We start from the raw sequence: 14,261 nt of genomic DNA, 5'->3' as shown, positions 1-14,261 counted from the left end.
AGGGCTCCACACAGCTCTGAATGAAATGATTGGAGTCACTGATTACTCTTTTTGTCAGAGCGTCTGAATCATTGATCGCTGCGGCCGCATGGTGAGAATGTCAACACTTTTTGGAAAAATACATACAAATTTATATAAAGTTTTATACATACATACTTATAGTGAATAATAGTTTATAATAGTAACTGTTGAGAAGATGATAAAAAATAATAAATCGCCTCATGTGCTGCTCCTTTTTTGGTTTTGTCACATTCAGCTTTAATTTAAAGAAACTAATGGTCATTACTTTAATAAGATCCATACACTATTTGATAATTGAAACGTTCTATTCCTAAAGATGACGTGCAATATATTTGAAAGCTGCAGAGGGCTCGACCCATCAGTGCGTACCCATCGTGGGACAACAGGTGACGTATACAGGTCTTCTGTAAGTGGACACGAGGAGCAATAAACGTGGTACTTGACGCCCCCCCCCTCCCCCCCCACACACACACACACACATTCTGTCCACGTTAGTTATCTCCGAGACGCTCTGCCGCCTTCCCGAGGCCAGATAAATAACGCGTCAGGTGACCGGAGACACTGCGGCGAGCGATCAAAGTCCCCGCTGCTGTTTGACTGGCAGCCAGGTGGAGACCTGCTGCTCATACACCTTGAGGGGAAGACGCAGCGTGCGCGTGCATGCGTGCGTGAAAGAGTAGCCTGGACCGACGCAGTAGCAGATGCGCCCGCTCCAGTCTCTCTCTCTCTCTCTCTCTCTCTCTCTCTCTCTCTCTCCCACACTCTCGGGAGCAGCGCTTTGACGCACCACGCACAGTTGGATTATAGTATTGCGCGCTGGTCACTCGCAGGGCTTTTTTTGCCCCATTTTGCGCTGCTAACCCGTTGCCACTGATACACGAGCGGATCAATCAACATTACTCCACCGCGGGGACCTGCTTTTTGGGGGGGGGGGGGGGTTGGTGAGGTGAAACTAAGCGGCACTGACTCCGCTCCGGACGCGTGTTGTGAATTAATAACCAAGACAGCATCACCTGGAGCGCGTACGTGTGTGTGCGCACTAAAGTGTGCGTTTTTTTTCTGGATCAAATAAAGGATCGAGGTGTTTTAACTGGCTTGGTTCCGCGCATATACATCCACTCACAGACGTAGTAGCGCACACCGGAGGGATTTGGGCACCGCATGCCGGGGACATGTGGAAGTTTGCGCCGCTGTAGGCAGCCAGAGAGCCGGTCCGCTGCCTCGTCGACCTCCCCTCTCCCTGCCCATTGCCGGCCCATAGCCTCCAGGCACCATCGAAACCTTTCCAAGGAGACCCAAATGTGAATTCACAGCGTGGAATTTCGGAAACACACGTCTGAAAGGGGGCAGGGGGGGGGGGGTGTGCAACGAAAAGGGTAGGACAGCAACCCGTTCGCAGAGTTTGGTGAGCTGATTTCGGGGGATATCGCTGCTTTCATTTCTCGAACGCCCTTTCTCAGTATTTTTTTGTGTGCGTGGGTCTCACGTTGTGGCCCCCCACTTGCTGCAGTGATGGTGGGAGCTCTGTGCCCCGCTGGCCCCGCGCTGGGGCTGCTGGTGGCCGTTCTGCTATCGGTCCTGTCCGCCGAGGCGGACGGACAGCCTTGCCCGACCCAGTGCTCCTGCACCGGGACCACAGTGGACTGTCACGGCCAGGGGCTCCGCAACGTGCCGAGGAACATACCCCGAAACACGGAGAGACTGTGAGTACTCAGTGGTGGTGGTGGTGGTGGGGGTCAATCCCCAAACAATTTAAACATTTCATATAAAATATATTTTATATTTGTTTCTTTTAACAAGTGCAATATTAAGTGTGCGCTGACATTACCCCCCTTCGTATTGACCCACGTTCAATAAAGCTATGCCTCACCTGTATGCTATGTTATGTCTATATAGATACATATTTATATATACAATTATATATATAAATATATATATTAAACTGTTGTTACACATGTATTTCTGTCATTTTAAATGGTAAAGAGCGTCTTTTTTTTTTTTAAATGTATGGATTTGCAAGAATTAACTCGTAAATGACCTCACCGGAATCTGTAAATTCTGCTACATGCACGTGTCATTTTGTCACCCTTAACTGTAAATAAAAAAAAGAAAAACAACAAGAGGCGCTTGAGTTCTAATTGCGTTTCGTCTGGATGGATCGGCGCCGCTGCAGGTCGCGTCGGTGCTTTCGCACTGTTGCGTTCACGTCGCAGCCTCCGCAGAGCCACGGCAGCTTGTCTGGAGAACCCGAGCAAGTTAATCAAAAACGGATTTGGACAAGTGGGCTTTGAGTTAAACAGGCCCGCGTTTTATTAAGCCCGAGACCCCTTGGTGAAACGAAAATGTGTGCGTGGTGCAGCCTGCTTAATCTTCCCCTGACGCTCAAATGACAATCCACGCTGCAAGTTTAAAAAGGAAAAGGAAAAGCCTCAGTTTTTACTAAACATATCATATCTCATGCAGTACCTACACACTGACGCCCCCCCATCTTTAATCCTTTCTCCCCCCCCAGAGATCTAAATGCAAACAACCTCACCAAAATCACCAAGGCGGATTTGGCCGGACTGAGGCATCTGCGAGTGCTGTAAGTGTCAACCTATTTGCTTTCTCTCCTTTCTGCTCTCCTTACTTTTACAGATGTGAAGGAACAAACAAACAAACAAACAAAATCACCATGCAATTCCAACAACTCCTCCGTCAACAACAACAACAACAACAGAACACAACACAACACACAGGTTCCCAGTCATACGGCTCATCCCTTCAGCAGCCCCGAAGCTGCCGCATGCGGCACTGCGTCTACAAGAAGTGGCGATTTTATTGTGTGTGTGTGTGTGTGTCCAAACAGAATAGCGGCGGCACCTGTTAATGCTGTCGCGTTAATCTGCCAGTGGAAGTGTCAGGAGGGGCTTATTTTAACCACCGGCCACAGAGAGGGAAAGAGATAGCGGTCGTTAGGTGAAACCGCGGAGCGAGGAATGCATGCTGGAAGGAAGGGAGGGAAGGAAGGGAGGAGGGGGGGGGGCAGGAAAAAGAGTCAAGTAAGAACAAGTTCCGCACCTGGGATGAGTCCAGGATGACGCAGTTGTGTGCGTGCGCGCACGCGTGTGTAATCCGACGGCTAAAAGTGAACGGCAGGGTTACAAATAGTTTGAATTCCTCCAGAGATGATGTCTTCGATTGCGCGTGTGATTGTGCGCGTGTGTGTGCGCGTCTGCCATACCAGACTTCATGCTATAGCCGTTTTCGTTACATTCGCACACAAACCATTTGGATTCCAGAGGCGCAACAACATCCAGTCGTTGGATGTTTAATATATTTATTACAAAGCAATTTATTCCGTCTTTTAAAGTTCTAAATTTGCAATGCCCCCTGGGAAGCCGTTTTCCATTAAATGTGTTCGGGCCTTTTATTTTGAAAGAGCTTTTTTTTTGTAACCTAACTATGTTAAAACCAAACACACATTGTAGCAATGTGTAGGCAATACATGAATTATAAATAGAATTACCTTTCTTGCAGCTTTAAAGCAAAAAAAAAAAAAAAATTGGCTCATGTATAACAGCCATTGAAATATTTTGTGGGTTTGGCCATTGTCAAAAACAAGCATTTTGAGGGTGTTACCTAAGGCATTGTGAGAGGGGGTTTCCCAGTATATTTTGATATGAAATAAATGGTTAGCTGCAGCACTGGTATCAAACCATCTATCTGAGTTCCATGAGTGGACACCATACCGCCTAAAGTATGTGTGTGTGGCTGCCCAGCTTGGTCAGCACAGTGCTCCTGGGGGAGTCTAGCTGGCGTAAGTGAACGAGCAGTCACAGCTATGTGGTTACATTGAGGCTAAGATGGATAATAGACTAGTCAGCATCCAGCTGATGGGACAGAGTCAATTCGGGGGCTTCCATTGAATGATTGTCTGCTTCTGATTGTCCTCTGTTCCTCTTGCTGTTTCACCATGCCATCATTTTCCATCCCCATGCACCCCACCATCTATTTTTCCCTCTCTTTTTATTCATCTCATCTCGTCCCCCTTCTCTCCCCTCCATCGTTTTGCCTCCTTCCCCGTGTCCCTCCTCACTCTCCTTCACTTGCTCTCCCTCCTCACTGGCTCCTATCTGTGGCCCCATCCTTCTCTTATTCTCTGGCCACCGAAAGGTGTCATCGCACAAATCACCGCACCAGCTGGGTCCGTCGTTTCTCTGCCCGCTTCTTTCTGTCTCACCTGGTCTCTCTCGTGTTTCTTTCTCAGGCAGCTAATGGAGAACAAAATCACCTCGATTGAGAGAGGGGCCTTCGGGGACCTGAAGGAACTGGAGAGACTGTAAGTTACACTTTTGAATGGGAGCCGCTGCTGCTACCGTCTCCTTGAATCTTCATTCTTGAGGATGCTAGTGCTTGGAAACTCAAGTGTACCCAGCAGATCAACATTTATATTCATTTTTACGTACGTCGAACTGCACACATAAAAATACAGAAAGTGTACCAGAACAATGTCAATAGCTGTTGTAGATTTGACAAGTGTGTGTATCTCCTCTGTGTGTGTATCTTTCTTCTGCAGAGTTAAACATGTTCCCCCATTCCCCAAATTTTGTTTATGTTGGATATTGATTTAAATACCTGGTGTATGGGGGGGGCATCATGAAAACCTGTTTGGTTTGTAGACGTGAGTCGTCGAAGTCGCCGCAATTTCTTCATTTCCGTACTAAAGTGTCAGATTACGCAACTCAGTACTTTGCCAAAGATTTCACCTTGTTTTTTTTTTTTTTTGTACTTTAAATCCTGGAAGTTGGTCTTTGGAATTTAGTCATGAGTTTCTGACGTAATCTGATTTAATTCTTGACGGCGAATATGCCAAGGTCATGAAAGTGTCTTGGACTATGGACTTGCCGTGTTCAACAGGGTTGAGAGCCCGGGCTTTCAAGCCAATCCTACATGGTGTGGAACTACAATCTGGCCATTGGGCCCCAAAAGACTTGGATTGGGAAAAAGAGGTCTAACTCGGCAGATAATATTTTTTGAAGGAGAAATCGACTTCCCAGTATGAACACCTGAATAGACTCAACATTTTTAAAACCCAATAAGAACCAAGTCCATGTAATCCAGTTTTTCTATTCCCTTTGTTCCTGTGAATGAAAAGGTAGTGGGAGGCAGGGATAAACTGACCCAACAGATGTGTACGACTGCTGCAACATCAGGGGTATCTTTGTCTGCATTCTTCACCCGGAAACTCAACAGAGCAACTTTTACAGACTCTAAGGAGTCCACGCCACTGACTCTATATCCACTCCCCCTGTTTACATCCATGGTCTTGACCTGGTGGCGTTTAAGCCGCCCCCGTCCCTCACCCCCATCCGTGTGTCTTCATAAATGTTTTTTTCATGACGTGCGGCTGCCAGCCCCTGTCTCCGAGAGGGACATTTGGCAATCGAGTCACGGGTAGTGGCCGCTTGAACAGCCAGAGGTTGTTATAGCGTTGGCCCGGGGAATCACTGGCATTCAGCATCTGACCCCGAGGCAGTTATGGCATAATTAAGTCTTGCTAGTGTGTGAGGGAGCGAGACAGACGGGGGGGAAAGAGGAGGGGGGGGGGGGGGGGGGGACGATGCCGACCCCTGACTGCTGATATGTCCATTGTGTCGACTGTCAACTTTGCTTGATGTGCGAGCAGCTCGCATACGTGGGTGTTTGTGTGTTACGCGGCCCGACTGGCAGCCAGTGACACGCTGGAATGCAGCAGACTGTGACCGTGTCTCGGCAGAGTCAGAGACATGCTGCCAATTAAAGGCACATCAGAGAGACAACAAAACCGAAAAGTGCGGTTCACACAAACACATGTTTGCGAAAACACAGACATTGCCTGAATACGCACAGAGATATCTGCCTGTACACAAACGCACATGCAATACCTAATCAAATGAAGGTGATTGATGTGTATGAGGGCTGCTGAGGGTGGATTCTCCAGAACGAGGCCGGGATGAAAAAGGATGAAAGTGTCAAGATCCCCTGGAGGCTCTCGTCTCGGGCGTGTCGTGCCTCCCCACTCTCTTGGCTCCCCGGCTGGCCTCATTGTTGACAGAGCGAGCCGCTTTGGACCGCCAGAAGGAATCCGCTGCTCATGCGACCGACGCTGGGTTTGGTCCAGTTGAGCGGGCCTGGGAATTCCTGCCCAGAGCTGCAGACAAAGGGGGCAATATTTCACCGCGTGTGCTCCCGCTCTAACGGTCAACTTTGTGTGCGATTGGCCTCTGTACCAACAGGTTGTACAGAATTGCGTACACGTACACACACTCAATGTGTACGCAGTAAAACACGGGTAGCAGAAGGTATCCGTCGTGGACCCGATGGGCCAGCTTCTGACACCACGTGGAGGTTTCTTCTGGTGACCTCTCGAGGGGCTTTCAACTGTAATGCAGCGTCTGTGGTGTGGCATGTTCACAAACACAAAGGTGGAGTCGGAGACATCAATGCCCACACCCCCCCCCCCCCCCGACCCCTCCGCAGACGCCGGACAATAGCACGTCTCTGGAATTTGGAGTCTTGGGGGCTCATTTCAAAGGCTTCCGTGCTCTGGGGGTCCGGAGGGGCGCCTGCTGGGCACCGCGGCCCGGAGCAGAGGGCCCTAAGCTGGCCTGACAGATCCGCAGTGACTGCCCCCCATGGTTGAGGAAAACGGTTCTTCTTCTCAGCCCCCGCCCCCTTCAATTTATTTTTTGCCACAGGCCCTGGAGAGCTGGGCAGGTTGGGGTCAGGTGTTGGGCAATGGCTGGGGGGGGGATGTGGGCGGGGGGGCATGGAGGAGATGCACACGCACAACAATGCTATGGACAAACTCTTGAATGCGCATTAACTTGCGCAAGACTGCTTTGTCAGTACTGATTTTATCTTCCGCCCCCCCCCTCGCACTTACACCTCATTCATGCTTTCACCTCTCTTGTTTTTCTCCCATACCCACCCGTCTCGTTCCCTCTCTCTCCATTGTCCCGCGGCGATACGAATGTCATTCATTCCTCCCTCTCCCTCCCTGCACGTGATGGAGAATAGAAACGCGCGGATCCTCTTATCCGCCTCTCACTGGTTTACGGTTCTCCCGTCCAACTGAAAGCCTGCGAGATGGCAGCAGATAGCAGGAGCACGGTTGCAAAGAGAAAGGAAACAGTAATTACAGGTATTGAGATAGAGCCCCAGATGATTAGCCTGTAATTGGGTGATGGCATATTCTCAGATGAATAAGAACAGAACAGTAGAACAGATTACAGGTAGAAAGACGTGTCTGTCAACGACCATCACAAACTACATGATTAAAGCTCAAACTAAGTGAGCCAGTTGTAATATGTAGATGTGATAATTACAACAGTGAGGCTGTAAAGCTGGATACGGATTTCCTAAATAGAGCGCTGGATTAGGTCCCCATTATTAGTGCTAAAGTCTGTCACTATTTATTTTTTAATACTATTTTCATTGAGTGATTGAGCTTGAAATCATGAGCATAAAAAACGGTTTAACTACTATAACTTGTCCCTCTCAAGAGATATCCTTTTTGATCCATATTCAGTCACTGCAGCTGCCAATTTGTTGGACCTCTGTTGATAAACAGTTAGCTGTGAAAATGCTCCCGAAAGGTCGGGCTCTTTAACTTCACCGGATGTGAGTGATTTTTGGAATTTTTATAGCCGTGCTTTCAGATCAAAATTGTATACAATCCAATTGGAGCGCTGTGACACTTTGGCAGATGCTGGTTCTCCACCCGGCGGTGGACCAAATAGATTCACACTGTGGTTAGTTTAGAGGTTCTTTTTGGAGTAGAAGGTCACAGAAGTGTCCACAAGGTTTGGGATAAAACGTTGCTTACAGTACTGTGTGTGTATGCAAACTTGTAGCACCACACATCAGCAAGGGTGTGAGCTGTGAGGAATGTGTGTGTGTTTCTGCATTTTATGTTTGTGTGGCTGTGCATGTGCATCTGTGTGTGTGTGTGTCTGTGTGTGTTTACCGTGTGGTTTGCAGCACTCCAGCATCTGTTTATGTTTGCAGGGATTATCACCACGCTGCAGTGTGACATCAGCCATCACACCACACACTACTGGCGACTCACTTTCAGCCGCACTGACTAATGAATCACGACTTAGGGGATTGATGTGCACACACACACACACACACACAAATAAATGTTTGGGTCAGATCCTGTCTTCGGGAAGTATGATATAGTAAACAAAGATTCATCATCAAGATTCATCAATATCAAAAAGCTATTTGATTTCACTTTCCACTGCTTTCTGTTAATATAAGAATCAGGTGAAGCTCTTCTAGCTTATTCTGAATATTTCCTAATTTAATTAAGAACTTCAATGCAAATTGTGGATTGAGAGATTTTAGTCGGTAAATGCTTATCAATGTAGATGATCAATATTAAATTCTACCGAATAACACTTTTTATATTTTACAAAAAGGTTAATCCTCTTTGATCTCTAGTATTATCCCGTTAGTCGTGTCAATTCTTCCTCGATACAAGCATACAGCTTTTTCAAAATGAAATAAATCCATGTTGTTATTGTTGTTACTAATGTTGGAGAAGAACAACTTGGAAATCATCGGCCCGCATAACTGGGAATGCTTCCTTAACCTTTGTGAGGCAAAAATAAAAGCACAAAAGAACGGCTAAATCTACGGTGGCCGAGAAGGTTCAGACAAACACAAAAGCAACAACACAACCGCAAATGCCACAACGCAACACGAACGCCACAACACAAAATACAAAAGGCACATCACTACCGCAAATGCCACAACACAACACGAACGCCGCAACACGAAAATACAAAAGCCACATCACAACCGCAAATGCCACAACACGAACGCCGCAACGCAACACGAAAGCCGCAACGCAACACGAAAGCGAAAACGGAAGTAGCTGCCCACGGGAGCGAGCGTATTTTGGAGGAACGGAGCTGGAGGATGCCAGATCGTTTAAGAAGTAAGTGAAACATGATTCCTTGCGGCTATTTAACTAACAAACTAACGTTAGCTAAATGGCGCCACGTATCTTTTAGCTAACGTTAGTTAAACTTTAACTGTAGCCGCAAGGAATCATGTTTCACTTACTTCTTAAACGATCTGGCATCCTCCAGCTCCGTTCCTCCAAAATACGCTCGCTCCCGTGGGCGTTCCTCCAAAATACGCTCGCTCCCGTGGGCAGCTACTTCCATTTTCGCTTTTGTGTTGCGTTGCGGCTTTCGTGTTGCGTTGCGGCGTTTGTGTTGTGTTGTGGCATTTGCGGTTGTGATATGGCTTTTGTATTTTCGTGTTGCGGCGTTCGTGTTGTGTTGTGGCATTTGCGGTTGTGATGTGCCTTTTGTATTTTGTGTTGTGGCGTTCGTGTTGCGTTGTGGCATTTGCGGTTGTGTTGTTGCTTTTGTATTTGTCTGAACCTTCTCGGCCACCGTATAAATCTCACCTTGACAGGAACCACCTCGGTTTTGGGCCTTCACTATCTGTGCTTCATTCTCTCTGTCTGCTAGTCTGACAGCATCGCATCTATTTTAAGAGAATGAGCTCATACCCCCCCCCCCTCCATCCGGATCCCTTATCCATCCTCCACACCTCCTGCACCAGTGCACGTACCACCCTGAGGGGGGGGGGGGGTCTTGCCCACTGACGGGGAGCTCTCGGCTGGGCGAGGCCCACCGGAGGAGTGGCGGAACCACGTGGGGCTCTTAGCGTTAACGGGATAGGGGTGAATAATTCAGGAGCACCGTTCTGCGGGGCGTTAAATATTTACGGCGCCTGTGATGTAAGCGCAGAGTGCGAATGGGCGCGCACGTGCACAGGCCTGTTTGTGCACTTTGTGGGTGGGCACAGAGGGGCTGACGTTATCCGTCCTCCCCTTAGTGAAACATGGAGACCTTGGATGGAGTTAGTGACATTTTTGGAATGTTGTGTTGTTAAAGTTACGTCCCTTGTGTGTCTTTAATCCTTGTGTTTGTGTGTGTAAATGTGTGTGGAATTCCACTGTTTTTTCGCCCTCATTTTCCTCTCGTCATTCTCCTGCAGCAGCAGCCAGCGCGGCGTACGTCGCCTGTTAATGTGTGTGTCTGTGTGTGTGTGTGTGTGTGTGTCAGGGTTAAACTGTTTCAGCAGTCTGTCGGCCATTGTGTCACTCCTCGGATTCACATCAAGGCACACACACACACACACACACAAACCTCTTCAATCCACTCAACCAGGGTTAAATGATCGCACCCAGATTATTAAACTCAACTCCTCTTTTCCTGTGTGTGTGTGTGTGTGTGTGTGACGGCGGGTTGTGAGTTCTTCCCCTGTGAGGGCCTTGTTTACTCAGTGGGGTCCTTTTCACACATTCGGTAGCCCGGCCAGACTGCCTGTTTGTTTTTCCCACATCTCCTCTCCTCCGCCTTTGTGGTGAAAAAAGAAAAAACCTTCATCTGAACCCCTTCTCTCGTCTTTCTCGCCGCCTCGCCCCCCCCCACACCCCACCTTCCCTTCGTCCTTCTCGAGTTCACTGTTTGTCTGGCACCCGTGTTGCGCCTCCTAAATCAGGGCTAAGCCCGCAGTCTGCTTTTTTTTGTGTATCCGTCCCTAAAGATGTTTTTAATGTCTCCATCAATCTCTTCGCTCCGTGCACGCCTCCTCTAACCAGCCTGAATATTGTTACAATCGAAACACACCAGACATAATTTGATATGACGCTCAGGAAACTCAAATCTCACCTAAAAGAGCTAATCATACACACATGCGACCGCTTAGCCCACACTGTGTGGAAGTGGATACGGAGAGTTTATTCCCCTAATTTATGCTGTGTTTTTCCAGGCGCCTGAATCGGAATAATCTGGCCATCTTCCCCGAGCTGCTTTTCCTGGGAACGACAAAGCTTTACAGACTGTAAGTGCTGTTTCTTTTTATTTCCCTCCCTCTCTCTCTCTCTCTCTCTCTCTCTCTCTCTGTCCTTCACTCTGCATTGTATCTGAAATATTACTCACATGTTTGGTTTAACACGTGCAGCATGAAGGCCTGAGGTCATGCAGGTGAATTGTTATGATTGTGCGGTTGTGTGTGTGTGTGTGTGTGTGCAGGTCACAGCCTGTGACTTCATGTGACGGAGTATAAATTTGAACGAAGGAGCCGGTTTCACTGGGTCCTGTCCATAGCAGCCAGTACAGTAGCTAATGGAGATTAGCACTCCAACAGCTGCTGCCCACAGGGAGAGGCGTGTGTGTGTGTGTGTGTGTGTGTTGGGGCGGCGAGGAGAAAGCGAGCAGGACACATCGAGGGAGATCCAAGCAGCGGAAGGCAGAAACAGGTTTCTCTGCTGAAGTTACACTGTGTTTGGCAGCGGCTCTCGGTTACAGAACATAAAGTGTTCCAGTCCATCTCCAGACTGGTGAGACTCGGTTCTCAGGCTGAGCGTCTGTTCTGTGAAACCGAGCCGCTGCTTCAAGCTGTGGGAAAGGCCTTCCCGTCACGGCCGCCCGAGGTCCCGGGGAATAATTATGGTGGCATATATTTTTATGTGTGGCTGCATATATTTATCTGAAACAATATTGAAATGCTCAGATGATTCACGGAGTGTGTGGAAGTTGTTTATGTTCTGCGGCCTCTACGGCGGTTGGCTGGGCTCGACCTGTCGGGTCTGAGGGCGCACGTCTGCTTTTCTGCGTGTGTGTGTGTGTGTGTGTGTCAGAGAGAGAGAGTTTCTCAAGGCCAAGAGTTGGCATATTGCTCAGCGTGTGGGCCGAGGTAAAAATACAACTGGGATATGCTGCTCTGTGCTCAGCTATCGCAGACAAGCGGCCTCTCTGTGTGTGTGTTTAGCAGAGCGCGCCTCCTCTGCTCCTCGTTTACACACACACACACACACACAAAATACGCATTACAGCGCTCGTTATGAGTCCATGTTTTCTTACACAGCCAAATATAGTACTACAGACAGAAAAAAAACCTTGAAAGTTGCACAATGACAATAAAGAATTCCGTCTTGCGTTCGGCAGCCAATCAGAGGGCTCCGCCTTCCGTAACCGTGGTGGATGCTCTTACTTCTATTTCTACACCCCCCAATGTGCGTTTTTTACTTTAAGAAAAGGCAACAAGCCGCGAGAAACGAAAAGTGGATATATGGTCTGTGCGAAACCGGAGCCACTTTGGTTCTTGCAACAGTCCTGCTATAAATGAACACTTGCTCAACCTGCTATTAGGAAATTTTAAATTTTACTGGATAAATCTGTATGTGTGTGTGTGTGTGTGTGTGTGTGAGTACGTCCTGAATGAGTTTAACCTTTGCTTGCCACAGTGGTTTAGGGCTTTGAGTGCTTAATTAAACTATTATTTCTGTATGCCTAGATAGTGTCCATTGTGCAAATCTTTGTTTTCAAACCAATAAATGTAACTCAGAGATGTAACGGACAAATACGCACCTGGGTTGTTTGGTCAAGTCAACGAAAACATATTTGGATTTTAATATTTTAGTTAGTAAGAGTGTTAAGAGATATCATCATATTTCATTTTCACTATAAGCAATGCAAAAACCTCATTTTGATGCAATTTGTTTGCGAGATATCAATTAGTAATGTCACTGACTGTCAACTGTATTTTTACATTTGATTTAAAATAGACGGGGGATGCATTTGGTGCTTCACGCTGGCCTAGAGTTGGCTCGGGTCGCCATTCTTTGACGTCTTCTGGATTTCTACACTGAATAAAACATAATCTGACATATTTGGTCAAAAGGTTTTTGACTATGCAATTTCAAATTATATTTATTGCTATAGTTACACCCAAATTTGCTTAAAGACTAAACTAACTATACTTCAATTCTAATATTCTTCTTACAACCAGGTGTTGCATGCAAGCTGACATTTACGGTTCTGGTCTCAAAAGTGACTTTTCAAGTTCTGTAAGTGGTCGTGAACTTTTTTTTTCTCTTTAGGCCGTGACGTCGCTTGAAATAAACCAACATACCAAATACATCAGTCACCAGTTTATTAGGTAGTTTATCAGTTTAACTGGTGCAATCATCAATTTCATGACGGTTTTGATGCTCAGCTCTTATTCTGTTTCTTCTTGGGAACCATACATCTTAAAAAAATATAAACATATTGCAACAGAGCAATCAAATACAATTAAATGAACAACACTCTGAGATCCTATATTGTCCCACACAGGAAGCGCCTTTTACATTATTCAGCACGACGCGATTGTTGTCCGTCACTACGCACAGTCCTCCATGTTGACAGTGAACAAATGCATTTGTGTGGTGTTTCTTCTCCTCTTTTCTCCATTCCCTGGCCAACCCTCTTCCTCGTTCCCCTTCTCTCTCTCTCTCTCTCTCTCTCTCCCCTGTTTGCAGGACAGAAATCCGCAGAGAGATGAAAGAGGGAGAGATGAAAGAGGAGGTTGATGAAGGGATGGGGTGATGGGAGGATAGGAGAACGGGTCACTGCTTCCACAGCTGAACAGTCGGGTTATGTCTGGAGGATGAGGCTGGATTGATGGGACGGATTGTGTGTATTGATGTGCGTTACGACAGCGACAGCAGCACTTTTTTTCTCTGTCACTCCGTGTTTTCTGTCGGGTCGTTACATGAAACTTTTGCTTTGATTTTCAGTGGTGTTGAGTAGAGATGAAGGAAATGGAAGGAAAGTCAGTTGTGCGAGAGTCAATAGGTGGAAAAAGTAACTATTAAACCCAAGTCAAAGTGGTCTGGGGTTTGAAATGATGAGTTGATGAGGTTCTGATTTTGCATGTGTGTGTTTAAGTGTGTAATAGTCTCTAATCCTTTGCTAAACGGCACCCTGATGAGGCTTTACCAGGCAGCATTGTTGCTTAGCAGCCTTGAAGGTTGAGGCTTTGTCTTCAGTGAGAGCTTAACCCTGCTGCACACAGACACACACACACACACACACACACACACACACACACACACACACACACACATGTACCACCTCGGCTGAGGCGACAAGCTTAGCACAATGGTCACAAGAGCGCAGACGTCTTTGAGAAGATGTGGGTTTTCCCAGACAGTTAGCCGATGCGGAGGGAGGAGGACGAGGAGGGCAAAGGAAGAGGAAGAGGGGGGGGGGGGTCAATGGTAAAGTAGATGAACATTTTTTTTCCTCTGACAAAATCAGGATTTTTTTAATTAAGACTGAGCACTAGGCGTTTTTGTTGCCACAGAGACGACAACCTCTGGGCCCTCGCCGAGGTCAAAAGGTGAAGAATTTTCCAGTCAGGAG

The 14,261-nt window shown here is 47.3% G+C and overlaps 1 protein-coding gene across 6 annotated transcripts in view; it reads left to right on the top strand.

Annotated features, from left to right (window-relative positions):
- The first annotated feature begins 790 nt into the window (after positions 1–790).
- Positions 791–14,261, top strand: part of slit2 (slit homolog 2 (Drosophila)) — a 64,379-nt gene continuing 50,908 nt past the window's right edge. For all 6 annotated transcript variants that reach the window (XM_037471706.2, XM_037471704.2, XM_062564411.1 and 3 more), the window contains exons 1-4: positions 791–1,724; positions 2,534–2,605; positions 4,271–4,342; positions 10,843–10,914. In XM_037471706.2, coding sequence (XP_037327603.1) covers positions 1,534–1,724; positions 2,534–2,605; positions 4,271–4,342; positions 10,843–10,914 — 407 coding nt within the window. In that variant the 5' untranslated portion in view covers positions 791–1,533. The remainder of the gene's footprint in view (positions 1,725–2,533; positions 2,606–4,270; positions 4,343–10,842; positions 10,915–14,261) is intronic.

This window comes from Pungitius pungitius, chromosome 9, assembly GCF_949316345.1.
Source record: "Pungitius pungitius chromosome 9, fPunPun2.1, whole genome shotgun sequence".
NCBI lineage: Eukaryota > Metazoa > Chordata > Actinopteri > Perciformes > Gasterosteidae > Pungitius > Pungitius pungitius.
The sequence above is the reverse complement of the archived record's forward strand: the minus strand, read 5'-3'. Positions and strand labels throughout refer to the sequence as shown.